This window comes from Cheilinus undulatus, linkage group 8, assembly GCF_018320785.1.
Source record: "Cheilinus undulatus linkage group 8, ASM1832078v1, whole genome shotgun sequence".
Lineage (NCBI taxonomy): Eukaryota > Metazoa > Chordata > Actinopteri > Labriformes > Labridae > Cheilinus > Cheilinus undulatus.
In genome coordinates, this window is record NC_054872.1 from 22,666,493 (window position 1) to 22,694,202 (window position 27,710).

At 38.4% G+C, this 27,710-nt stretch overlaps 3 protein-coding genes and 1 long non-coding RNA gene across 7 annotated transcripts in view; 1 reads left to right on the forward strand and 3 right to left on the reverse strand.

The window, feature by feature from the left end:
- LOC121513415 (F-actin-uncapping protein LRRC16A-like) overlaps positions 1–7,416 on the reverse strand; it is a 129,305-nt gene extending 121,889 nt beyond the window's left edge. The window contains exons 1-2 of one of the 2 annotated variants that reach the window (XM_041793161.1): positions 6,989–7,416; positions 2,284–2,381 (exon numbers count right to left, since the gene is read on the reverse strand). In XM_041793161.1, the coding sequence (XP_041649095.1) occupies positions 2,284–2,381; positions 6,989–7,028 (138 nt within the window). In that variant the 5' untranslated portion in view covers positions 7,029–7,416. Of the gene's footprint in view, positions 1–2,283; positions 2,382–6,988 lie in introns of those variants that run through there. The other variant, XM_041793162.1, reaches the window with a different exon arrangement.
- A 3,914-nt stretch (positions 7,417–11,330) lies between these two features.
- On the reverse strand, positions 11,331–15,363 carry LOC121513089 (tumor necrosis factor receptor superfamily member 6B-like). Of its 2 annotated transcripts, none has more exons than XM_041792600.1 (5): positions 15,265–15,363; positions 12,976–13,351; positions 12,017–12,196; positions 11,823–11,904; positions 11,331–11,742 (listed from the first exon to the last, which is right to left on the reverse strand). In XM_041792600.1, exons 1-5 carry the CDS (start codon positions 15,280–15,282, stop codon positions 11,529–11,531), a joined length of 870 nt encoding a protein of 289 aa, XP_041648534.1. In that variant the 5' UTR covers positions 15,283–15,363; the 3' UTR covers positions 11,331–11,528. The 2 variants fall into 2 exon arrangements, with proteins under 2 accessions (XP_041648534.1, XP_041648533.1); XM_041792599.1 differs by having other exon boundaries at positions 12,976–13,354; positions 15,265–15,339.
- LOC121513090 lies at positions 13,207–20,288 on the forward strand. Its single transcript, XR_005992171.1, has 4 exons — positions 13,207–13,344; positions 18,820–18,977; positions 19,098–19,175; positions 20,159–20,288. It is a non-coding gene; the product is annotated as an uncharacterized LOC121513090 (long non-coding RNA).
- Positions 20,289–22,110: 1,822 nt separating this feature from the next.
- LOC121513088 (tumor necrosis factor receptor superfamily member 11B-like) overlaps positions 22,111–27,710 on the reverse strand; it is a 42,759-nt gene continuing 37,159 nt past the window's right edge. For both annotated transcript variants that reach the window (XM_041792596.1, XM_041792597.1), the window contains 2 exons: positions 23,441–23,665; positions 22,111–23,355 (listed from right to left, as the gene is read on the reverse strand). In XM_041792596.1, coding sequence (XP_041648530.1) covers positions 22,961–23,355; positions 23,441–23,665 — 620 coding nt within the window. In that variant the 3' untranslated portion in view covers positions 22,111–22,960. The remainder of the gene's footprint in view (positions 23,356–23,440; positions 23,666–27,710) is intronic.

Consider the following 27,710-nt stretch of genomic DNA (forward strand, 5'->3'; position numbering starts at 1 on the left):
AGTCTATTAGGGTCACATCATGCCTGCTAACACAGTGACCCTGTGAGGAATCTGATGGGTTTCTAAGGATTTTCTCCTCTTAAGACTAGTCAGTTAAATAATGTTTAAATGAGTGTTTAGCCCAATGAGGAAAAAGATGCTTAGGAACATCCTTAGTTTTAGCCCTAGTAAACTAACAACATGGCTCAACCAATAGAACTGCTATATACAGCCTCTCTGTGACACTAAAGCTGTTTATTCTTGCCAGTGATTGTGACTTCTACTGTTAAAAATTAAAATAGAGGGCCACATCACGGCCTGCTTTATTCAGGCTGTCTTCATAATGAACTGCATGTTTAAGCATGATGAGATGGCAGAACAGCCTGCCATTGGTTGACAGCCCCTCAAAAAGCACTCTGGGAAAATATGCATTCACAACATTTGACCCAAAACAGCTCTACTTGGCTTAACTGAATCGCCATTTGGAATAAAAAAACATCTGAATCTGAAGCTAGCAAGAATAAATGATCAAAAATGGATTTAAAAAGGCACGCCGGTGGTCGAGTGGTTAAGGCACACGCCATATACGCAGGCGACCCGGGTTCGAGTCCGGCCCGTGGCACTATCTCCTGCATGTCTCTCCCTGTTTCCGACTCTATCCACTGTCCTATCTAAAAAACGCCAAAAATAAATCTTAAAAAAAAAAAAGAAAAAAAAAAAGGATTTAAAAACATGTTTAATATTGGCTCTATCGGTGTGGATCTAATCTTTAAACTTCCTGAAAAGTTGCCCAAATTCCAGGCTCATTAGAAATGCTTCTGATGTGAAGGCATGGAAAGTATCAATGGCAACGGCTAACTTCAAGAGGGAAAAAAGTAAGAGGCTACAATTTTTGGCTCAAAAGTTATATTTAACATTTATTAACCTGTGTAAATTCTTGTCGTATACGAAAACTCCTGTATTGGATCAGTGTGTATACACGTGTACCTGCTGTTACCAATATCTGCCCTTTCTAGCTGTGTCGGATGTATTTCTAGCCAGTGACTTTAGAACAATGGCACAATTTCAACCTTACCGGCTGACATGATAGGGAACAAGTATCGCCTAACCAAATAAATCCAAATAAATAATGTTTTTTCTAGGGGTGTTACATCACAATTAAACTTTGAATATCTGTAGATTATCACAATTAATCACATTGTTGTTTTTAATTTAGAAATTCCACTCTTTTGCATTCAAAACTGTTTTTGTGCCATTCTGGAATTTTCTACTCCCTTAACCTATGGGTATTTGACTTCCTGTTTGAATACAGATCTGCTTTTAAAGGTCGATTGAAGACTTTAACATTGACTTAACCACAGAAAAAGAAACTTATAATGGATTAAAACAGACATAAGAGAACAGTAAAAAGGCAAATGTTTGGTATCACAAGTATGCAGATTCTGACTAAGATGTCTGCAACTTTTTTAAAGTGAAATGAGACATTAAGGACAAGTGGTGGACTTATTTCAAATCACTGCAGGGGGATGCTACAGGGGGATGCTACAGTGGCTTAACCAAAGTGTGTTGAAAGGGGAAATAAGTCATGCATGACCTCACAATTCTAATTAATCATGATTAATGCAATTAATCTTGACAGCCCTGGTTTGTTTTTCTTAAGTTAAAATTGCTTTGGTTGTGATGCTCATTCAATGCAATTTTGCTTTAGCAGCAAGTCAATAAACTAAGATGTAACTTTGTAACTAACTTTTAAAAAACCTTTAGAGAAACTTGCATAACCCAGATACTTGGATGCACACCATCAGTCATTTACAAAACCTTTTTATACATGTATAAGGATTCAGAGCTTTAAGAATCCTGGAGATGGATCCACTTAAAGTGAAAGCGACCAGCAGGACTCAGAGATAATGACGCTTTTTGGAAACAATTTTGACATGCTCCTAATAGGACATCTTTTACCATGCTGCTGCTCACCCAGCTGACCCCCTTTAAGAAGCCCTCAGACGAAATGAGACGAAAGGGCAGCCTTTTCTCACTATCTGTTTTACTTTGATTTGTAGAGCTACATAAATCAAAGTGTGACTGAGCTGAGGAAGCCATAGTGACAAAACAGCAAAGTAATGCTCACGGGTTGAAATAATGAAAGTCTTTCAAGTGCTAAGATAAGAGAGAAAAGAGTGTGGAGGGTTTGATGTTCTTAAACTAAATTGTATACCTCAAGAGCAGAGAAATGTGGGGCAAAAAGAGTGACAGATTTTACTGTCTAATGAAGAAGCAGCTTGAAAGCAACAAGCGTAGACTCACCAACACTCTGTTCTCCGTCTTGTCTCCTTTGATCTCCAGTTTGACTCTCTTCCTCAGCGACAGCTTCACCTTTCTCCCCACTGCATCCCTCACACTCTCTGCACACAGGAGACAAGGTAGGAGACAAGATGAAGACATAACACAACATTCTGTATAATTAGTTAAATGCTGCAGTAGTTAAGTAAAAAAAAAGGTAGCATAAAAAACCTGGAGAAAATTGTTTCTTATGAGGCGCTTATCACAGATCCAGTCTAAATAGAAGGCTTGAATTGAGTCCAAATTTCTTCATTTTTTGACTCAACAGTAACATTTTTGCTGCAGTGGTGACTCACACACCATGAGTTGAATGATCTGTCCTCTAGTATTTATTTAATTTCTAGACTTATCCTCTGGGAACTCATTTCTTGATGTCAGAGCTTTGCATCCCCCTAATATTCAGTAGATAAAACTGTAGAATCTGTTGGCCAGGTTCATCACCAGCCAAAGCTTTATGGGAGAGTGGCAAACAGAAAGCCACTATTGAAGAAAACTCAGATTAAATCTTGATTAGAAGTCACCTAAAGGCATGTGGGAGGTCCACGATAGAGTGGAAGAAAGTTCTTGGTCTGATGAGACCAAAATGGTACTTTTGGCCATCAGCACCACGCAGGAATTTAGCATAAGGTGAGGAAATGAGAGATGTGTGGCCTTGTTAAATCTTTAACAAACAACTAACCAGCCTACAAGATCACTCTACCCTTAGACCCTGAGCTAGTCCAGGACTATGCACTTGTGATGTCACAAATCAAACAAATAAAATGAAATGCATCACCAGAATAGAAACTTTTCAAATGAACAGAAATGAACATTTTGTGTATCCACAAAATTCAAGTAACCTGGAGTAAAAAAAAATGATATCGGCATCTGCATGCGTTTGCTTGATGTTATTCTGAAAGAGTAAACGTTCAGTATCAAGTTAAAGCAGGATCACAGTAATGAGGATCAAGTATTTCACTTACACCAGTAGCTTACTTATTTCTCTGAAAGGTGTGTCTGATTACAGTAAATCCCTAATACTACAATCGTCCTGACACCAACTTCTACAACTTCGATGTTATTCTTATAAAAATCAAACAAAACTGACACCTGTTTCTTAAGGATGGGCAGTATTTCAAGTGTATCATGGTAGATTGATACATTTTTAGAGACACACAATATTATCAGCATGATCTTTGCTGGAAAGCTAGTTATTGAATGAGCAGATATAAAATTTGTGCCAATATTCAAGCTTATAAACAGTGCTGTAAAGAACTTTCAGGCATGTTAGGGCTAACATGGTAAAGGTTACCAAACCTTTAGGGGGAAAAAAAGCGTGGCTGTAGTAACTAACTATGGCCTGGGGTACTGTCCTGGCAGGCAGTGGGGTTGCCACAACCCCTGGTTGATCTGTGGATGTCCCAAGGGCTGCAAAACTGCCAGCAGTCTCACACTGTGTTACTGATCATACAAATGTGCACGCCATTAATGGTGATATGGTTAAAAAACCATCACAATGGCTAATGCTTTTATTTGTTTATTCACAATAAAATCATGAGCTTAAGTGGTATAAAATAGTATCAAAGAAAGAAAGATTGTAAGAATCCTACCTCTCCAAGAATCTTGTTTACAGCATATATTACACCTTTGGGGAAATATGTTTCCAACTCTTTAGTGTCTCCAGTTGAAGTCTGGTTGGGAACATCTCTGTATCTTAGCACTAACAGAAAATACTCACCATACACGATATTAGACATCATTCATATTTTGCTTTATGTTTGTGTTCATCTCCTTTGTCTTCTTCTTGCAGGAAGCATTAGGGTCTGTTTCATTTGAATATTGGCTGAGGACATAAACACGTGCTATTATCTTTAATCCTGTGTGCTTATCAATACCTACACACGCAATTAGATTCAGTGTTAAAGTCTTTTCATTCTGATGTGAAACTTCATGTGTGAATTAGAGCTGGTCTTCTATGACGCTGAATGACTCAATGACCCACATATGTGAATGTTTCAAACAATGGCTTGTTATATAAGCTCATCCAGGAGACACCACAAGACAGCAGCCACATGACGGACAGACTCCTCATGTTAAGTGTGCAGTGTTGGGCAAATTAGTAGGCTGGATTCAAGGAAAGGGGATGGAGGTAGAGAATTTTCTGAGTCTAAGCCATAGTAAAAAAAACAAAACAAAAAAAAAAAAAAGGGCCATAAAAAATTTGGAGAAGATTTTATGTCACAGTCCTCTGTCTCAAATCTGGTGCAAATCAACATTTTTTTCAAATTTTATTAAAAAAGAAGAATATGAAATATCCAGAGATCCGTTGTAGAGATGGGTCAAAGATCCAGAAGGACAAACATCACCACAGGTGGTGGCAGCATCATGCTGTAGGGATGTTTGTCAGAAGCAGGGACTGGGAGTATGGTCAGGATTGAGGAAAAGCTGAATGGACCTCAGACTGGGCTGAAAGTTCACCTTCAAGCATGACAATGACCCTAAACACACAGACAAAACAACACAGGAGTGGCTTAGGGACAACTCTGTGAATGTTATAGAGTGTCCCAGCAAGAGCCCAGCCTGGAACTCTTTCCAACATCTTAGGACATCTGAAAATGGCCGTCTGTTGACAGTTTCCATTCAACCCAACTGAGATTGAGAGAATTTGTAAAGATAAATGGCAGAAAACTCCCCAATCCAGGTGTGCAAAGCTTGTTGTGTCATAGTCAAAATAACTTACATACTCAAAAAGATGCTTCAACTTTAAGTAAAGGATCTTAATTCTTATGTCGATGTGATATTTAAGCTTTTTATTTTTGATAAATTTGTGAAAGCAAAATGTCTAAACTGTTGTTTTCACTTAATCATGATGTGGTACTGAGTGTAGATTATTAAAAGAAAAAATGAATTTAAACAACTGTAGCATCAGGCTGCAACATAACAAAATTGAAAATAGTAAAGGAGGTCTGAATACTTTCTGAAAGCCCTGTATTTCAGTTGGGTTGTATAAGATACTTGGCAATAGTAGAGGCATAAGCCTTCAAAGATTTCAGTGTGTATTGCCCCTTTAAGCTAATCACGTTGGGGCACCAGCGAGGAAGCTAGGCTATACAAAACTACAGATAAGAAGAGCTGCTCTGTGTGATCTAGCAAATTTTAGGGGGGAAATGGGCCAAAAAAAAAAAAAAAAAACCCACAATGCTGGATCACTTGTACACAATATTGGAAAATTTTGAAGCATTTTATTTTTCATCCAGAAAGCCTCAGATTTTTTTCTATTTTGCAAGACAACCTTTGTTGACATGCTCACTGGAATATTCCTTTAAAATATCAAAGATATGTGCATCTGAATAGACCTAAGTTAGAAAAAAAGCTATTATTCTGCTACATGAGTGTCTAAAACAACATTTTAGTCATTTAGACTTCAACTGAAAACCTTTGACGTTTGCTTAATGTAACAGAATTTATCCCAAATCTTGAAAGCATTATATAAAATAACAAGCAAGAATTTTCGGGAATATTTCCAACAGAGGGAAAGATTTAGGTGAAAAACTGTCTTTAATTTGAATTTTTCTACTCAGTAAACAATACTCAAGTTTAGAGGAGCTGGACAATCTGATAAAAATACTTGGAATATTATAAGGACCAACAAGATCAAGAAGGGGGATTTTAAAGCCACAAAGTGGACACAAAGGCTTTAGTAAGTGTGCAATGTAAACTTAAAATATAAAGGGAAAGTCATCCCCAATGACTGGACCTGGAAACATCCTGTTGTGTGAGGGCACAGGCATATAAATAAATAAAACCCCCAATACTTTGACAGAGTTAAATAAGCCAGTGATTGGCTGAGAAATTCCATGACTCAGTGAATGAATACATGCCAGACCATGTGACTACATGACCTGGCATTTTCCTTTAAGCCTCATCTACATTCTGCTGCTGTCTTTGTGTCTCTTACAAGGAAGAAACTCAGCCAAAAGAACATTGTAGGCTTGAGAGTGTCCACAAGAGCTCGAGTGCTTGTCCAACATTGCACTGAGGTGTCAAAAACTGAGCTATTCTGCCAAACAAAGAAACCCTGAGCTGGAGTCAAACAGCCTGTAGGACTTTAAGATATATGTCTAAAAACAGGACAAATAAATCACAGGGGAAGAAATCAGGAGAGAAGAAAGAGAGAGAGAGGGGTTCCCAGACTGAGGGGGTATTCCTGTCAGCTACGTGCAGAGTGAGCCACTCACAACTAAACTATTTAGCTTTTTTTTCCCAAATATAGGCTGAGGGCTACATCACATTAACAGCATGGGCACCTTGTTCATCAGCAGCAGGACTTCATGTGCACAGCTTCAGGCTGTACAGCAGCATAAACACTATCCAGGGTGTCTGAAGACATTGTAAACAGACAGTGCTGTACAATTTTGCTGTTTTTGGCTGTCTTAGTATTAGTAAATGGAGTTTCTGTAATGTTAATTTATGATTTGAACACCTAATAGCTAAAATAATTTCAAAGTAAAGCTATACCCCTGGGTGTGCCATTTAAATATGATGAAGAAGGGTTAGAGTCACAAAAATATTTATGCCATCAGCTCAGACTCCCAGAGCATCACTCTAACGCAGCACAGGGACTTCAGTCTGAATCAGTGATTGTTCCAGTCTGCACACATGGCTACAAATGATTCTTGTCCGTTCTTACCCAGCAGCTCTTTAGGAACCTCGGACACTTCTTCGCTCATTTTGCTGAAGATTATATCCAAAATAACGGGCAGAGTTCAGTCAACACATCCAGAAACCTCAATTTAAGAGGAAACAGGGAGCGCGAGGGAGAAGAGTCAGGTGTAGCCGCCGCCGGTGCGTGTCTCCCGGTTACATGCTCCTGCTCTCGCGGTGTCCGGACAATGTATCCGCGTGCATCCGGGCGCATCTGTTATCTGTTCAAACACCGCGCCGTTCAGAGGTCGTAAACTGAAGGAATAGTAAGGAACAAACCCCCACTAGAGTCCTATTAAATTCATACTGAACACAAACATATTCAGCGATTCAAGGAGACGAAAAAAGGTTATCCTCTCCGGCCGCTGCCCCACCGTAAAGCTGTCGGTAATACAGTAGCAGCCAATAGTGAGAACCAGGGCCCCTCCCCGCTCGGTGATGCGACAGCCAAGGAGCCGATGTGATGCCGGGGCGGTGTGGCGTGGCACAGGGGGCGTTGGCGGTGGTGTCAGCCAGATATTAATGAGCAGGCTGCATGAGCGCGGCTCAAAGCATGGACTCAGCGGCATCTAGCGGTCATTGGGGGAATTACAACGGGGGAACCCCCTTGTTGTAAACGGCTGTTATGAATTCATACTGGGACACTATTCCTCAGTGGGAAATGTGGCCTCTTCCATTTACAGTTTCTAATTGGGGGCTCGGGGCAACGACACGAGCCACTATTGTTCTTCCGTTCGTTTAATCTTTATATTTCTTCATCTTACGGACAAAAATTCGCCGCGCTACTCCTCCTAGGGCTTTGAGAAAACCCCTGCAAATTATACATCAAAACGTGTGGTTTGTTCCCAATCGGTGTGCTCTGACTTTTCTAAGAGATTCGCCAATTTTTCGCGCAGTTATTCGCAAAAAAACTGCGAAAAATGTCCCATCTGAAATGAATGGGGAGAGGGACGATGAAACCACAATAATAGTGTTTTTTACCACCCCTACTGCTTCGCCATACTTTCACCTACAGAGATCATTCAAACTTTAAAACGCAGGTATTTTTGTCCTGTCTTCAGGAATGTCTTTGTTATGATTATGGGGTTTACGCTTTTTGATAGGCAAGTCTTCAAATGTCCAGTGCGTTGAGTGAAAATCATGAAAAATCACCCTGCTAGAGTGGGTGATGTATATCAAAACGGAGGAAATCTTGTCCCGCTACTGTGGAACCAAGAACCAAAGCCGTATCATGTGCAGTTTTGGCGTGAGAGGACCAACTGTCCCAAGAAAATGGACATCTCGGCCATCTGCTGCAATGTTACAAATCGGATCCATTTCATTTCAAACTCAAAAAGATGCCCGTTTTTAGATCGCCCTCCTGGCCTTATTTTTTGCCAAATCAACAGCAAAATTACATCACAGATTCTCATCCACATAAAGTCCCCCATAAAGTCTTTGGTGATGTCAGTCGCCAAAGACAGCCACACATATATCCCATATGAAGTGAATGGGAGAGATTGTGCATTTGTGTGTGTGTTAGCGCGCGAAGCGCACATTGGTGTGTGTTTCTGTGTTCTCTTGACTTTGGTGACGTCAATCAAAATAGCAACACACAATCCTTTCTCAATAAAAGTTTTTAATGTGTTCAAATGGAGCTGGAAATAATAAAATGAATCTCTTCTACACCTGTTCTTATCAAGACCTTGACAGGAACTGCATGTCTGTATAAAATTCAAATAAAGGACTCTATTTCATAGGGAGGGTCAACACCACCAGGTATGTCAAGAAAACAGCTGAGGCTCAGTTGCCAGGTGAATTGCATCAGCTAATCAGGCCACATGACTAAAACACATGAATGAAGTCTCCTGTCGTGTACAGTGTTTCTCAACCATTTCACCGTGTCATTGTCCAGCTACATGCTGCTTCAGCTTGGACTTGGACATGACCTTGTAATGACAAGTCGGGCTATTGTCATAAATGGCCTTGCAATAAAACCGGCACTGCCCCCCGAGCCCCTCTCGCGATTTCCGCTTGAGGAAATTGTCTAGTTTGGTTTTAATGCATCTTTCCAGTGTAGTCCAAATAATTAGTTTGGCACCCATTGGCCACAACTAAAGGAGGGTTACAGAGGAAATAGGTAGGAAAATTGAAGAGTAAATTAACTTTTAAAATGTACTTGTTGCAGTAACATCTTATGTTGCCCTTATGATGTTATTTATCAGTTGTAAACAATTTAAAAAATATATTATAATTTAAAACCACTTACTGTTAAATACTGTTTGGGAATTTCAAAGGCTTTTATAAACAAAAGAAAAACAATTTAAATGCCATGTAAAGATGGAAAAAAAACCCTCTGTTACCATTGCTGATTATTGTTGAGATTTTTAACAAAATCTAGAGGACTTCTACTAAAAGACATAATTAAAACAATAAAGCAGTTGCAGACTCAGGATGTACGAGTGCTAGGAACAAATGATTAAAATGGCACCTGATGTATGAGGTGGGGCACCAGCTCAACAAAGGTTAATATTTAACATGAAACAGTTACAAAACTTCAATAAGCATCAACTTTGTAAATTATGATTACATTTGCTAGATCTCTGTGAAAACAGATGAGGAACTATGAACTGTTTATTATTATATGTTGATTTCACAGAGATACACAAGGGAGGATTTTAACGAAAATGGATTATAGCACCTTATTGCATTTTCTGTACTGTAGGACATGTGTTCTCAGTCCACTGAGAGGGCAGCTTGCCCACCTAAAAGACACCCTGGGGCAAATTCAATCACTTATTGTCCGCTGGAAGGACAGCATCATCATGTATTACCCATTTAAAAGACACCCTTGAGAGCACTTTGCCAAATTTTGTCAAAATGGAAAATACCTAAGTGAGCACTTTGCTAAGTTTTGCTCACTCAGGGTACTTCAGGGTAACCTTATAATAGTTTGGGATTTGTTTTTTTTTTTTGTTTTTTTTTTTTTTTTTTTGCATTATTTCTCAATTTTGTTTAGTTTTTACTCCTTATTTTTAGCTTAAGTTTTGGTTTTCGTTAGTTTGTTGGTGCTGTTTTTTTTAATGTAGTTTAGTGTTTATATCTGCAAAAACGCTTTGTTTTAGTTGGGTTTGTTTTTTGTTGTTGTTGTTGTTGTTTTTTTTTTAAGATTAAGTGTCATTTTTAGATTTTTTAGTAATATGGTATACTTATCAGGGGCAAGAACCAAAAGGGTTCAAACAGGCTACTCTTCACTTTTTATTATATTTGTTCAAATTTGATGTCTGATCACAACTCAAGACCGAAAATGAACCATTGTATAAAGCCTTCTTCAATCAAATCAGGCCATTTTACACTCCCAAAACTTGGGTTTTTCAGTCAGTCTGCTGCTGTCAAAGACTAAATCTAATGAGATTTTTTTGCCTAATTTTATTTTATTTTATTTAAGTCAGTTGTGTAAACACATAATTAAGTTAAGGTAGTGTTTTTAAAGCTTAGTTTTTATTGACCTTCAGTCATCCATTTGTCCACTCAGGAGGGCACTTTCACTGCCTTTTTTCTGAGTCCACCAGTTAAATAAATGGGAATCCCTTGTTCATGTCATTTTCTCAACATCAAAAGGTGCTTATGTATTACTTCATAATGCCTAGTATATCAGCATAATTAAGGTGAAAGTTTATAGCTATTCTCTCTTGGCACAGCAAACTTTTACAATATATCTCTAAAATAAACTGAGCACCTAACCATACTAGAAAGGCATCCAGGAGGTAATTTTGTGTTAACAATGGGCCTAAATTGACATAGGAGTGGTGTCCTACTCCCAGCAAAGGTGATAGTCACAAAATTAATGATTACAAATGACTGCACATCTGCCAGCATTCAGAGGGAGATTTGGGGGTAATCTGCCTAGCTCCAGCAACCTCACTAAAAGTATTTATATGCTGACTAAAATGAAAATACATTTCAGGGATCATAAGTTCATTTTTGATTCGATAATTAATGTGCACGAATTCTAGAAACAAGATGCACTGTTGTTAAACTGGCCCATAGAGGTTAACAGTTTAAATGAGGAGATTTAAAGGACAACCATTTTTGGTTGTGACTGAAAAATAAATGGACAACAGACTATATGAATGGGTTAAGAGGGGGAATAAAGAATTGTGCAACTCTCTTAATAGTATTTGGTTTGACAAATTACACTGTCATTTTTGTTCAAGTTTGAGGTTAAAACCACAGTTCAAGAAGTCAGTGCGACATCTTGTGGCATTTTGGGTAAATTGCAGCTCTACTCCCATGCACACCATTTTTTTGGAAAGACAAGTTAAATGACACACAACTTTAATCATTCATATTTTCAATCCCTTTATTTTTGGTAGAACTTAATTTATTCTCTTGAAAGTTTTCCAATGAATTTAATTTAACAAAAAAAAGTTAAGATTCCTATTAAATTATTTCAGAAATACTTGTTTTCAGTTGAGCGAGGTGTCAAATAAACAAAAGAGGTAGCCTGTCTGTCACTTTGACTTTGTTAAAAAATGTGTAAAGCATCAGAGAGATAAATGGCAGTTTGGACTCTGCTGCTTTATCTCATTCAGTCTTGTCTCCAGTTTTTCCAGCAGACTGGTGAGCTGTACAGCTCTGAGCATCCCTGGCAGCTGCCTCAGCTGTTCGTGTGTGGCCTCTGCCAGCCACGCTCGGATGTTATCCATGAGATGACTTCTGTGCCGGGGCCGCCTCTCTTCTGCTGACCTGAGAATGTACCTGTGGGAGATCATTCTTATTAAGTACATAAAGAATTGACTAGACAGGCGAAGAGAGAGAATCCAAAAGTGCAGACTCACCTGGACACAAATTTCCTAATTTTGGGGATGGGCATCTTGTGCGTGGTGAGGAAACCTTGGAAAAATGTCCTGAGCGTCTCACCTGAGAAACAAAGATGTGCACTATGTTAAAACTGAAACAACAATATTTAATTTTAGTCTGTAAATTTTATGAAATTGATTGCAAGGGAGGTAAGAAAAAAGTAGGTTCAAACCTTCGTTTTCAAGTCCCTCGCATGTGCCGCACACCGTGTCATGGTACACAGTACCAGGCACCAACACTATCTGTCCGCTGGCACACGTCTGATGATTTATACATGTCTCCAGTGCAGAGGAAGAGTTGGAGAAGGTGCCCTCTGTGCATCGTGCACAATTTGTGTTTGTACGTGAAGTACCTGCACAAAAAAGAGAGCACAATGTAAGACTTAACATTAAAAGGTTAATAAAAACATGACTTGTATTCACTTAAAAAACCAAAACAGCTATTTCACCACTATTCTTCTGAACGGAAAGAACACTGTTTTAGCTTTAAAGGGTACTTCATCACTTGAGTATTTTTGGTCACTGTTCTCAAATTATTTGACAACCATCCCTCAATCTGCATAGCTTTCCCAGAATGCCTTTGGGCATTAGACACTATTGCACCATGAGTGAAGCTCCCCTCTTAGTTAGACAAGTCCCACCTGTAAGGACCAACTTTAATATAGCAAAAGTAATACAATAAACTCTAATATAGAGAGCTGTATAGATCAAAATACACATTAGTCTTTGATTAACAAAGGTAATCAAATTAGATAGGTGTGAGTGTCTTAACTAAGCACGATATAAAGATACAAAAGACATATGGGAAAACTGTAGTGGATGAGAAATATGCACATCATCTGTCCTGATTTGAGTCAGTCAAAACATTTTTTTCCACTACTTCGAAACTATGACGTAATCAGGCACGAGAAAAATTTTGAGTAACTTGTTCAGCTTTACAGTGAAGATTTGGGATGATTAATGAATTAAAGTGCACCTTTTTGTAGTTTCCCCGGTCATTTTTACTTTAAATCCCAACTTTTACTAAACATTTTTCTTACTGCTTCCTTCAAATCTTTAGATGACGTTAATAATGTTATCGCGTTGTAGAAACATTTAATCAAGTCAATACTATCTCTCCCTTATTTCCTACCTTTGGTGTTCACGCCGTGTCCGGGCCCGCACTCCGTGTGTCTGACACATATGTCATGCGTCCAGTAGAAGCCCTCTTTGCACCGGCAGACCCGGTCACTGACGTTCGTGCACTCCTTCTCCACCTCCATGTTTCCGAGGCAGAAGGTGCTGCAGTACAGACACCTGCTTAGGTAGTTCCACAGCTCGGTGTAATGGTTGTTTCTGCACGGCTCACACTTGGTTGGCGTGGTGGCGGTGCAGTGCGCAGACATGTGCGTGCCAGGTGGGCACATGGTGCAGAGGAGGGTCTCCCCGGAATGCGGATCGTGGCGCTCATAGGTGGGATCAGACTCACAAAGGGAGACGGCAGTGAAGAGAAGCAGCGCAGGTAAGATCTGCTGTGGAGAGCACACAGAGGCGGTTATAGCCTTGGGGTTTTTACATCTACTACTTCCTTTTACATCTAATTGGATGAATGGTGACGACATTTGTCAGCAACTAGGTCTGTAGTATTCTGTAAGGATAACCGCACGAGCATCCCAACTGCAGTGGAAAAAACAGAATGTCACTTCAACAGAGGAAAGATGGAATTTGAAAATGAGCTAAAGGTCCTATGAGGATATTTTTTAGATGATAAAACAAACTTGAGATTTATTTTGATGCCTATATGTCCCCTTAGAGGGAAGACTGATATGTATTCTTAGGCAATTTGAAAGCTTGGCAAATCTGCTGTGGTGGGTTAGGTGTCAGAAAAAGTGAGTTACAGCAGCCTGAGCAACCTTTTTAACACTTTCCATGGCAAAGATTCATAGTTAGTGACGTGACTGACTGTGAAAAACAACCATATGACATTTTTCAACAAAATACTGCTAAAAAGTTGAAATGATAAAAAAGAAAAGTTCAAATTTGTCCATAGAAATAATCTAAACCAACAGTAATTAAAAGTTACTCACAGGAGCCTTAACTCTGTAAAAGGATGAAAACTGTCTCAGATTTCAAATGTGTTCTTTATAACTTTGTCAGTAACAGTTTAAACAGACACATGCATATGGCTCCTAATTAATTTAGATTTTCCAGTGTTAGTGTAATTTTTTCCATACATTATCTGTTATCTAATAATAGTGGATACTGAGGGTAGTTTTGCTTAATTATTATTACACTACCTGCAGCAAAACAAAACAAACAAACAAAAAAATCTTAGAGATCCCTTCAGGTGTTGGGAAACAGTATTTCCTCTCCAGTGTGATATTGGTTTACCTTTCACCAGACCTAATTTACCTCCTTTAAAGCTCCTTTTAGGAGAATAGCTAGTCATAAAATACACTGAAATTAATCATGATGCCTTGTAATAAGCTACAAAAGCAAACAAGACCATCAGTGACTATACTGATTATTTCTGTGTAGTTGTTTTTAAAGCCCATTATCTCTGTCACCGAGTCAGTTTCAACAACAAAATCCAAAATGCATTTTTACATTTTCCTTGAAAGATATGCATGATAAATAATATGCTTTACTGTTAAAAGAACACTGGATGTGATTATTCATCAGAGAACACAATTTGCTCATTTACAGTATGAGTTCACCTAAATTATTAGGGGGAACTTTTGTCCACAGGGGACGACAAAATCAACCCTAAGCAAAAGTTCTTCTCACAAGCTTTAATGAATCCTCAGTGTCCACCAAAAGACTTTAATATTCCAGGCTGATATTATGACTTGCAGCCAAAGAAAGCTCTTTGAAAGATTACCAGGACTTTACATTGAAAAGGTTCACTTGAAGTGTTAATTTAGATTTAAATAAGACAAAGAAGGATCTGGCAACTGTACAACAGCATCCTAAATAACTCCATGATTATATAGAAGCAATAAATTTAAAGAAAAATTCCCAATACAATTAAAGCCATATTTCTCAAACCAAACCACTTATAGTGCTTACACTCACATCCATTAGACATCAGTTATTATTATTTTCCATTTGAATTGCATTTATTAGAATTTCTTCTGAATATTCTTTTTCAGCATATTAAATAATAAGCAATGTAACTCTAGAAATTAAATTAAAAATATAAAGTAAACAAACTGATGGGAAACAAATACTATAGGATTTAAGGGATAAAAGAAGGCAAAACCACATCGCAGGAGGCAAAAATAAAATGCAGCTAAAACAGATTAATAAAGGAGATAGTTATGGATATATTTAAAGGCTAAATAGGCTGACAAAAAATACTAGAGCATGCCTGCCTCTACAACAGTAAAATATTTGTTGTCCACTTAATCCCTCACAAAGCATCACCTTCAAAAATACTCACCATGCTGATGGTATGCATGTCGTGGCTTCAGCTGAAGAGGACTTGTCAGAGCTATCAGCTTCATTTATATAGTACACCATGGTTCCCTGTGCGTGGGTGTATGTACTTTCTTGAATAATGAGTTGTAAAATCTCGAAAAGGTCAAACCACTTCCACTCTTAGCTAAATTTGACATGACAGAAATGAAGGTTATAGTAAAAAACAGTTTGTGACATAGAGTCAAAGCTTTTCTCTTAATTCTTGTCTCTGAGAAGAAATTGATTTCCACTTGCTTCTCTTTTACCAGAATTTATTAAGAGATCATCACATTTGACACTCATATTTCCACCGACAGGTGGAAACTGTACACCTGCAAAACATGCCTATTTTACTCTGTGTCTCCTTACATTGCCTGCTCTGCTGTCCTCGTTGAGTGAAGAGAAGACTTTTAAGACACAAGTTTGAAATAATCACCTTATAATGTAATGCCTGTTTAAAATATCCCTGCTGTGGGTGATGAAAGCCTACTGGTTAAAATTAAAGGTCCAATTTAAGGATTAAAGCTGAATCAGACTTTGACAGATTATTATCTTGAGAAAAATATTTGATAAATGGAAATCCACAAGTTAAAATATCATGAAAACTTCTTAAAATATATAAACAACAGTTTATTGTTACAAATGAATTGTTTAATAGTAGACCAAAACTGAGTAAGCCCTTTAAATTTCCAATAGTTTCAACTAACATGTAATGTTGAAGCTCATGACTCGAAGGTTTTGAAATAGTTAAACTTACCAACAAGGATGAAAATATCTGTATTTGCACAATCCTGTCAAAGACATCATGTTAAAATTTCCTCGGAACCTCTTAAGGTGTTGAAACAGCCTCAAATATGTGTCAGCATGCCCATAAGCTACTTCTCTTCTTTCATATGTGGCAATAGACAGTGAGGGACTGAATCTTGAGTACGGTATTTCGATACTCCTGTTAAACTGGAGGAGATGCATCACCAGTCATCTCTTCCTCCCTTTCCAAGGAAGTTAAACTAAAAAACAGTAGTGATACTTGGCAATACAATAATTAGAATTAACATACCCTATTAGCAATGCCAGGAACAAGACAGTAACCTGTGAGGGTTCTCAGCAGAGATGCACACAAGTCATTTTTTGCAAGTCCAAGTCAAGTATCAAGTCTTTTGGCACAAGTCCAAGCCAAGTCTCAAGTCTTTGGTCATGAGTTCAAGTCAAGTCTCAAGTCTCCGATGGTTGTAATGAGCATTCTGCCTCTGACGTCCAGCCTGCTTAGACCACTGCATTTTTCTGTACTGCAGCAGGGTGGGGCATTGTCTGTGGCCAGCTTGCCATGGTGTGCACACGTTTACACTTACATATGAACAGGGCTTGACATTAACTTTTTTTCACACCAGCCAATGTGACTAATGACTACTAGCCACCCAGCATTTCACTAGCCACAGTTCTGTTGTTGGGTATGTATGTGCTATATATTGTACCTCTGCTATAAGATCCCTCATCAACAAGATCAATATCAGCCCTCCTCTTAATAAAGCTCCTATCTGTGTACATATGAAACACTACAGAGACATGAGTCACTGATAGAGACAGACACTGAGACATTGGAGATTAAATGTTCTTGTTATTTGTCAGATATATTTTTTTAGTGGTAGTAATTTTATACAAACACAAAAACACTAAGTGTTAATGAACTGTTTATTCTGAAATAAAATAAAAACTCAATGAGCATTTGTAATTCTCACTCAGACAGATCTTCAACAGAGTATGCTGAGTATTTCTCCATTCTCCTTAAGAAACTTCTGTCATCATTTATGGTATAAATTTCTTTATATGGGTAAAATCAAGCTAAGTTGTACTTTATTCAGCTGAAATCTCCTGGACTCCTTAGTTACTAATTTATCTGTTACAGCCTCGTATCTGTCTCTGTTTCTTGCTGCCTCCATGAACCGTATTTAAAGTTTTAATGTTCCTGTCGTCTTTTATGTCCGTTCATTATCAATAAGCGACAATGCAGAGATTCCAACATTAATTTGTTCCCTATAATCCTTTTAATATTGTAGCGTCCCAATGAGACGAGTGCTTGAAGAATAGGCGAAAATAAGTTTTCCAACCGTGCATTTATTGAACAACTGCACAAAAATGATCACTGTCGGCCGTGACCACGCCAAAACAAAGAATGCTAACCGCTAGCTCCTGTGCTCTCATTTCTGCTCAGTCCTTGCCCTCTCCAGCTACCCACAGTCCAGCTAGGCCTCAGTCGCCACTCCCCCCCAGCCCTTTCCTACCAGTAACAGTCCTGGCTGCACAAAACAATAAACAGCATTAGAAACAGAACAGAAAAGGAGAATTCACAGAACTTGCATGTTTCTAAATAAATTACAACACAAACATTATAACAGGTCGCTACAATATTAAGGATATATTAACCAAATCATATTTTGACATAACGCACAACCACAGCTCACGTGAGCAACACAGAGACACACACAGCTGAAGCGCACATACAAACAGTGCTGACGCTGATCCTCCATGGTCAGAGGAGCTTTAATGCAGGAGAAAAGAGTTTAGGTGTTCTGAAACTTTTGCCCTCAACAGACTAAAGTCTGAAGTCTGACGTCTGCCGACATGTTAGCGTGCGTTTCAGAGTAGGTGTGTGCATGAGCGTTGCGTTTGTGTGTCATATGCAGCATGAATGAAGATGAGGAAGAGAGGAGAGCGGCTAATGGTGCTGTGTAAAAGACGCACGAACCGTCAAACATAAGGGGAGGAAAGGTGCAAAAAATAACATGGGGACAAGAGATCATGATGGAAATATTAAAAATTACTTACTCAGATTACTTATTTGATGTAAAAATAAAGATGGATCATCATTAGCTTGATGCTAGCATACAATGGAAAATACTATTCACAAGCTTACCAATTCAGTGCAATATTTTCAACTGAGGAACCTATTTTTACTCAATGTACAGTATTTAACAAATAATATGTCATATAAACAGAGGCATGCTTTTCCTCAACTCTGATGAAACAAACTTAAAAAACTGCTGACAGTAAAGCTAGTCCGGTCTGCTGCTCTGATTCATGTTTTCGTAGCGTCAATACTCTGATGTTATGATGCTGCATGTCTTATGGCCAGGTCAGACTGCCAGAATTTCACCAGATATTGATTGGATTATGTCATCGCTGTCCACAGTCAAATGTTGAGCCTGTCTGTTAATGTCAGGAATGATAAACTCTGTTGACTAATCAATGATGAAACCAGGAAGCTTCAAGACCCAAGACTGGCATGTCAGAACTATGTCTTGCATCTTCTGTCTAGTTTGACACTCTGACCTGATGTTAACATTGCTTATCCTGATGCTGACCAATAGGATAGCATTCTGTTCACATATAGGGAAACTAGCATACATAATGGTAATTGGCTCGGCTAACTGAACTGTTATTGACACATTATCACATTTGAAGAAAAACCAGATATTGTCCTCTGCCTGTGACACAGGGATAAGGCCATAGTAATTTCCTTTTTGTTGTTTTCTTCTTTCAGAGCATGAGGCTACTACCATCACATAGTGATTCTGTTGTAACCATAATCTTGACCTGCCTCCCAGACGACCTATTAATGATCACGAAGACAGCAGATAACATCACAGCAACGGTATATAATTGCTACGGTCTCCAACCATGACCAAACCTTTAAAGACTGTGAGTTTTAACTCTCTTTTTCAATGTGGCAGAAAACACGATAATGCACACAGACCACCTGTCCTACTTTCATGGATAAGTGCAAGATAGGGTTTAGTTACAGAGTCTTTCATATTACAGGTTGTCATCCTTACCAGTTGCCCTCCTGTAAAGACCAAAAGCTGGCTACACTACCTACTTGGCAATTACACATAGCAGGTTAGTATCTGATAGTGACACAGTAAATGTAATGCCAGATATGATGACAAATGTAACAACAGAATAAGTCTGTAATAACAAAATCCCCAAGATCCTGCCTTAAAAAATGTGCCTTTAAGAGAGCAGATGACCTAGCAGTTAGGTCACGCCTCATGGGTGGCCCAGGTTCAAGTCTGGGATGTAGCTCCTTTCCCACTTGTCTCTTGTCTGTCATCCCTGTTTCCAACTCTATCTACAGTTGTCCTCCCTGAAATAAATTCATAAAAAGCCCAAAAATAGGTCTAATCAGATAAAGACGGAGTATGTGGTTATCTCTAACATCCACATTAGGTTTAGTAGAAAGGTTTAATTAAACAAAGACAGAGTACTTATCTTTTTAAGGTTTGCCGGGTCAGAGGTGTATCAGTGCATCAGTGACTGAAGCCCAGAATGCCTACCCTTATCAGGGATTGGTATCCCCACCAAGGATCCACTTTAAAGTAAAAATGTAAAATAATAGATGAGTGCCCATCAGAAGAACTGAAAAAGCTCAGTTACACCAAAAAGGAAGCGGCATCACAGCTCTAAAGGTTGGTAAATTAAAAACAACTCTTGAAAATAAAATGAAATACACCCCCAAAAAATTTGACCTACCCAGAAATTTTCTAGCCCTCATCGTCATTTATCCCGGACGAGCCCCCAAATTGTCACATTCCCTGAGGCTACTAGAGAATGAGGGGAATAACAATTAAATTAACACCAAGAATAAAGAGGGAGAGTAGAAAAATCCGTAATACAAGTGAAGGTTAATTACAACACGTCCTGTGACGGCCTGCCCTATGCCTATGAGTTTGGTTGGTTTGGTTTCATGGTTTAGCAGCCAATAGGCAGAGTCAGAAGCACCATCAGTGGATTGAGCAGCTATGTACACCTGTGTTAATCAGGCCTCAGCTTATTTAAGTAGCTTCCACTCTTAACATCTCTCTCTCCTCTCTCCCTCCCAGGCCTCCACCAGCTGGTTGGGTTTTGTTTGCACTCGACAACACTCCACACACATCCATACATCGCTTCACAACTGATCTTACAGACATACATAAATATGATTTTCTTAACTCTAATTGTAATAAATTAACTTCTTTTTAAACTTGTGTCATGTATGACTCCCCTTCTTTGTCACCTACTCTGAGCCACTTCGTGACAGTCTCTTCACCACTGCCAATTGGTCAGCATACATGCAGCTCCAGAGACAGAATGTCTGTTTGGACCCTGCTCCTCAGGTTGTAGGTCTTGACTGCATAGAGTCTTTGGGAGAACACAATTAGCAACTGCAGAATGGGAGTCTTTTAGACCTTTGGAGTTTTTTAGCCTGTGTTGTACTGTATTTGTTTATACTGCTGTGCCTAATACCACATGCATCTTCCCAGTTAATTATGAGATCATAAGAATAATAATAACCAACAGTTTATCACCTCTATCATCAGGCTGCACATTTTCAGATTATGGGCAGTAAACTTGGTTTGGAAATAACTATAGTGTCAGTACTAATGAGTCATTTCAGGGTTTGAGTTTTCAATAATGTGAGAGTACTCTTGACATGTTACTTTTCTCATTATGTAATAACAATGAAATATAGAGTTAACAATGCTACCAATCTTGTAAAGACAAATTGATTTTTAAGGGAACATCGCCCACTCTGCTCATTTGAATGGACAGTTACAGCATGGCATTACATAGCCTGACCGATCACAATGACTAGCATACTAGGATAATTTGAAACTAGTGTTGTTGTCCTGAGATAACAAGAAAATAAGTTGAGATATTTAAAGAACACTAACTTAGGTCATGATCATTGGAAAATGAACTCATTTATCCCAAGACAATAAGACAGATGACTCAAAATATCAAGGAGAAATATGTCCTCACAAGGCTTCTGTAGCTTGATTTGTCTTTCAAGTTGAATTAACAACAGTATTGAACTAATAAATGATGATCAAGCAAGAAACAGTAATAATAATAATAATAATAAGAGAATACAGACAAGAGCTTGCATTGAACACATGAACAAAATTGAAAGGTTAGGCATTTGGTGTGTAGAAACCCTGTGAGTAATGGAATTTGATTGGAAGTTCAGTATCATTTTGTTCTAACACATTAAGAGTCTTATGTTATCGCTTTAAAATGGAAAAGGAAAAGAAATATTACTAAGTACGTAAGTGAGTAAGTGTGGTGAGTCAAAAGTGTGTCAGATTCCCACTGAAACTCTCCCAGCTCAGGCTGTCACTTGCAAATTGAAATATGTGATGTTTCTAAGGTAGAAGACAACAGAGGAAAAACATGGAATTCTTAGAATCAGCCTCAGATTTACTAGCTTTTTATAGGAAATTATATTGCAACTTATATAACATGTTGCAATATAATTTCCTATATTGCAACATGTTGCGATATAGGAAATTATATTGCAACATCTTATATTGGTTTGACTGACTTACAGTTTTTACTTAAATAACATGTTGCAATATAATTTCCTATATTGCAACATGTTGCAATATAGGAAATTATATTGCAACATGTTGCAGTATAATTTCCTAGCTTTTTATAGGAAATTATATTGCAACTTATATAACATGTTGCAATATAATTTCCTATATTGCAACATGTTGCGATATAGGAAATTATATTGCAACATGTTATATTGGTTTGACTGACTTACAGTTTTTACTTAAATAACATGTTGCAATATAATTTCCTATATTGCAACATGTTGCAATATAGGAAATTATATTGCAACATGTTGCAGTATAATTTCCTAGCTTTTTATAGGAAATTATATTGCAACATGTTATATAAGTAAAAACTGTAAGTCAGTCAAACCAATATAAACCTAACCTGTATTTAAAAAAGGAAACATTTTTTCAAAAACTGATTTTATTCAGAACATTGGACAATAGTGTTCACGAGTTACACAAGCTTAAAGAGGACCAGTCAGGCATATATACAATAAAAGACCAGACATTTCATAATATAAAAGTGATAAAACAAAATATAAAACAAATATCACTTCATGAACTTGCAGCATTTGGAATCCAGTATTTCTTATAAAGTAATAAAAACAAGCCTTTACATACTCATAAGAGAAAAATTATATTTTTTTTAAATAGAAAACACATTGCACTCCTTTGTACATTCATCAAGCTGACAGTTTTAGAAAAAAACATAATTCAGATGAGCTTTACTTGCCAGCAGTCCAGAACAAACCAACAAACAAAGGGAAACTGTAGAAAATACACAGATTTCATTATGAAACCAAATCCTTCCTCTTAATCAGCGAGAAAGCAATAATAATAATAATAATAATAATAAAAAACACAACATTTGCCAGCCTTTCTTCCATAAAATAGTGATATCTACATCTTAAATAGTTTTTTTTCACAGAATCTACTCAAAAAAATTCCAGGAAACATTTGATTGTATTTTCTTTTGGTGGGTTTGCCTGGAATACACACGTGGAGGAGCTATTAAAGCATGTTAGATGAATCACTGCAGACTGGTAGTTTACATTGTGGGTGAACATCAGCATCCCTTGTATCCTCATATAAACAAAATGCTCTTATTTTGAAATGGGGTTTTGATAGGAAAAATCCTGCTCTTTTGTTGCAGATGGAAAAATATACATGAAGGCACTTAGCTTGATATCCTTCCATGATATCTTAGAGACCTGATACTATCTGACCCCCCCCCCCATATGTTTTACGTCTGATGATGCATTAGTGTTATTTTATGCGTCTCCAGTTAGTATCTCCAGTTCCCTATTCATTTAAAGGCTTATGTGGCTTAAAACATGACTCATCCTGCAGCATATTAACAAACATCTTCTCATACATCTTGTGAGCCGATGTGGTTCCAATGATGCGGCTGATCTTCTTCAGGACTCTCAGCAGATAGCGTGGCGCCCCCTGGTTGCGCATCACTCTCAGACTATGAGACAATCCTTTGGCTAGATCCAGGTCATAGTTTACTGTCTTCCAGAGGTGAAGAAGCTGTAGGATGTACTGTCTGGGTGAGCAGGTAGAGACAACAGCTCGAACGTCCTCTTGGTGTACTTTGACTCCTGGAAGGCTGCTGGTGATCGTTAAGAGGTCATCTAGGGTCAGGTTTTTTAAGCCATTGCAGCGGGAGACTTTTCTCTCACAGTGGTTCACTCCTGGACAAACAAGGTAAAAGCTTTAAAACACAAACTCTACTATAAAAAATGGTTGAAGTGGGGGTCTTTTCGGGTTTTATTGTACCTTGTATGATGCCGTACAGCTTGTCCTGGTCTTTGTTCTGCTCTCTCCACAGTCGTAGCAGCTGGAGGACCTGCTGCTGGGGAGAACAGGCCTTCTTTAGCCTCTCTAGACTCTTGTGATCCACCCTCCGCCCGGGGAGACTCTCCAACAGGCGCTCCAGGGGCACCGAGGACAGTCGCAGAGAGGAGAGGGACTGGAAGACTGCCTCCTCGCACAGTGTCACATCTGGATTGTATGAGAAAGAGAGAAATGGAAAAACACCATTTTAATATTGCCACAGCTTTAAAATCCTAAAACAAGCACTGGAGTGATTAAAGTTAAAAAAAATGCTTAAGCTAAAAAACAATTCTACTGAAAACAGTAAATATATCTTGCAGTCTTTGCTTTAAGGAACAGCTTTATCAGACTAAGCTGTATAACAGCATCTACAGGTAAACAATGCCAAGCCGGTTGGTTAGTGCAGCTAATGTCAGAATTGCTGACACACTCCATTCAAGTAGCACAGCCCACATACAACTTTTTTCAGTTTTCTACATCCAAATATTGCCAAAATATCACCAAACCACTCCAAGCTACAAGATAACAGCTGATCTCTGTTCTTATTTATATCCACACAGTAGAGCAGGAAGAGCAGGCCCATTAAACCAGAGCTATAGCCCAAGACCTGGGCAGCTTAGACACATGTAATCAGCATTGTTGGCTTACAGCTATTACTCATCCTCATCATTAGTTAAACACATTAGTAATTCTGGCGATAGCTAGCAAGGGGACAACATTTAATCATGTGTAAAGCTGTCACATTTCCAGAATTTCACCAGTAAAAGTACCTAATTCCACCAAACAAAAATGGGCTCCTGGCACACAAAACTGGCAAATTTAGTTGTTTTCTATTTCCAATGTACAAAATAAAAAGTGTAACTAAACAAATGCCAACGAATGCATACCAAAAATAAAGTATTTACTATGAATTGATCATCTTAAAGAAGTGTATGCTGTGATTTTGTTCATTGTCTATAATTTCTTCTTTCAGTTTCACAGTCTACCAGTCTACTAAAGGAATTCAAAAGAATTGGGGAAACAAATGGTTCCTGACCTATTTCCTTGGAGCACCCTTTACTTGAATCATAAAAAAATGCTGAGTTCCCCCGGGACAAACACAGAAAAAGATATGGATTGCTTACATGTTGTGATGCAAAGAAAAGCAGGAAATATTACCGTCTCTCTTCTATGCTCTGTCATCTTTATGAAATGCTAAAGAGACAAAATAAAGTGTATTTTCCAACCACTGAATTAAAAAATGCCATAAAGTGACAGCGATCATATCTTTTAAATGACGTTATCAAAAAAGTATTGAAGTATTTTCTCAACCTCATTCATTTTTCGACTAATTGTGCCCATCCCCTTAACCCTTAGATAATAAATGCAGTGTGATGGATTTCCTTACTCAGCCTTTTGAGCCAGTATGGTTTAAAATTTACCCTCACTTATCATTAGTCACTGGTGGTCACAATGACGGCTCGAAAGAATAAGCTAACAAGGTTTCACTTCTGATTTTTGGTTTTAGAAGTGAGTGTATTTGGGAAACAGTCTTTCACAGTCCTTTCCAGTCAAAGTGGTTGTAAGCTCAGAGGATGGTTTTAGGCATATTTAGTTACTGGGAAAATGATCAGACATGTAAAATGAATTTTTGAAAGGGCATTTATTCATACTACATAACTGGTACAAGACCACAGTCTGACTTATTGGTTTGATCTCCTCAGAGACCCACTGGTGTGTCATAGGTCTGGATTTGTTAACACTTTTTTGTGTGTTAAGACTGTTGGTATGTAACTTGACCGCAGGAGAAATAAGGATTTCCTCTCTTTTTGTTCCTCATTGACTACACCAGAACTACCCTGGACATCAGTGTCACGTATTAGAGCAAAATGAAAAACACAACCAGAGTGCACAGTGAACTAGGGCTTATTATAAAATGACTGTGCAAAAACACTTTTCTGCTGAAATGAGCTGCACCAGCTACACACTATGTCATCATTGCACGCCTCACATTTTTTGCAAGATAAGCTCTGTGTAACGTAGAAAAAAGTGAAGCACAGGGATTTCTCTGCATTTTTTCATGAAAACAAAACCTGACATTTAGTAGCTAGAATTGTTGCCTCCATTTATCTTTCTTCACACTTTCTTCTTCCTGTAGCCCTACTGAAATGAAAATATGACATTAGGCCCTTACATAATGTTAGTTCAAGATGAGATATTTAAACAATATAAGTTTATGAGACAGGTGTTACAGGAGCGGCAGTGGCATTGTGTAACAACAGAACTGATGTGCTGTATACCAGAGTATGTGGCGCTTTCCCTGTGTGTTTACACTTAGTGCCTCTTGAGCCTCTACAAAACTGGAACTCAATATAAAATTATGCTGGGACTCAAATATGTAATTTAGGGTCTCAGTCTAAAATTACAAAGGTGAAGTGGCAGCAGATGTTGATTACAGCGCTGTCACAGAGTGGCATGTTTAAAGGCTACTGTTTTACATGTTGAGTCTGAGCTGCAATCACTGCTGTTAAAAAATACCAGTTTGGAAATGCAAAACTTTCATTTGCTTAAGTATCTTCTAGAGCAGTGTATCTCAACCTTTTTTTCTGTCAAAGAACCATTTAAAAAATTGAAACAAATGCATTGATAAAAATACCCCTTACATTCCACATTTCTATGACTGCCAAGGGATTCATTTAGCAATAGACTTTAGAAGATAAATCTCTCAAACTATCTTCAATGCAATAAAAATGCCTTTAATTGTAAAGAATGGTGACGCAGACCTTAAAACACATTTTGATACATTTTGGCACATCCGCTGAAGTGGTGCAAGTCTATACCTTGACCTCAACACTGGTCTGGTTTCAGGAAAAGGGCATATGAGGCGAATTTTATCAATGACACTGGAGTACCTAATAATCTGCAAATTTAAGGTAATTCTTGGTTGATTTGTAATAATTTTGAAGGCAACCTGACAATGCCAGAAGGTACCCTTGGGTGTTGAGAATGACTGCCTTAGAGGTCAGCTCTAGAGCCCAGGTCAAACTTCTAAAACTATATCAAACAGGATAGTTACTCTTTGGTCTAAACTGGGCTTAAGGTCTATTTCATATTGGGTGCAATTTTTTTGGGCCGTGCTCTGGCGCCATTTCTCCCTCCTTCTCTCTCTTCCACTGGTCTGCTTTGTTCAGTCCCTGATCCCACTTGCATATGTACACACTGGCATGGTCTATAAATGCCCTCTTTGTAAAGTGCATTGAGATATGAAGTGACACTGCACAGACAAAGATTGATTGATTGATCTCCTGCATGAATCATGCCTGAGATCACCTCTTCAAGCAGACACAGTGCCCAAGTGGGTATACTTGTGTTCCCACTAGGGCTGTCAAGATTAATCACATTAATCAGGATTAACTATGGTCCACAATAAGTGCACTCATTTTCTTTAATTGTGATTGACTGCATGCTTTATTGTCGCTTTCAACATACGTGGTTAGGCCACGACAGTGTCTCCCTGCAGCCACAGTAAGTCCACCAATGCCTCTCAAAGTCTCAGTTTAAAAAAACTTGGTAATCTCAGTGGAAAATCAAAAGTCATCTGAACAATGTGTTATCAAACATTTACCTTTTTACTGTTTTCTTATTTCCTTTTCAATAGATAGTTTTTCTGTGGCTAAGGCCGGCCACACACTAGATGATTTTTTTAATCTGAAACGATTTTAAAACCGTGAGAGACCACAGACTTCAGGACAATTTCCAAAGATTTTTTATCTTTAATACTCTGAAGACACACACTAGACGACTCAGCCAGACTGTCAGATCACTGGAGACCACACACCTGCCGACCTGCCTACCTGCCTACAACCTCGCGTGATCACGTGACTTCAGAAAAAACAAAACAAAATACGGATGACGGTCAATACCATCTTGCTGTCCCTCCACAACAGGCTGCCCTGGCATGAGTTGCAGGTGCAGCAAAAATCATAAAACATGGGAAAGACTCAGGATGAAATCATGGCTGAAATGAAGGTACAGTTTTGTTTATGGTTGTGAGTGGTGAAAGTACATATGATCCAACTGTGACGCTACCCTTATTGGTTGCTGTGGGTACTCCGTCAGAGGCACCACAACCTACAATCGTAAATATCAAATGTGTTTGATATTTTGCGACAAGGGTCCTCTCGGGATACGCCCCACGATCATCGGGGGGAGGCAAATCTTGTCCCGAATCGGG

Excerpts from the sequence above, each read along its gene's own strand:
- LOC121513089 (XM_041792599.1), bottom strand. Across the intron at positions 12,197-12,975 it reads ACACGGCGTGAACACCAAAG|GTACTTCACGTACAAACACA; the intron begins GTAGGAAATAAG and ends TTTTTTGTGCAG. Across the intron at positions 11,905-12,016 it reads CGAGGGACTTGAAAACGAAG|GTGAGACGCTCAGGACATTT; the intron begins GTTTGAACCTAC and ends TTTGTTTCTCAG.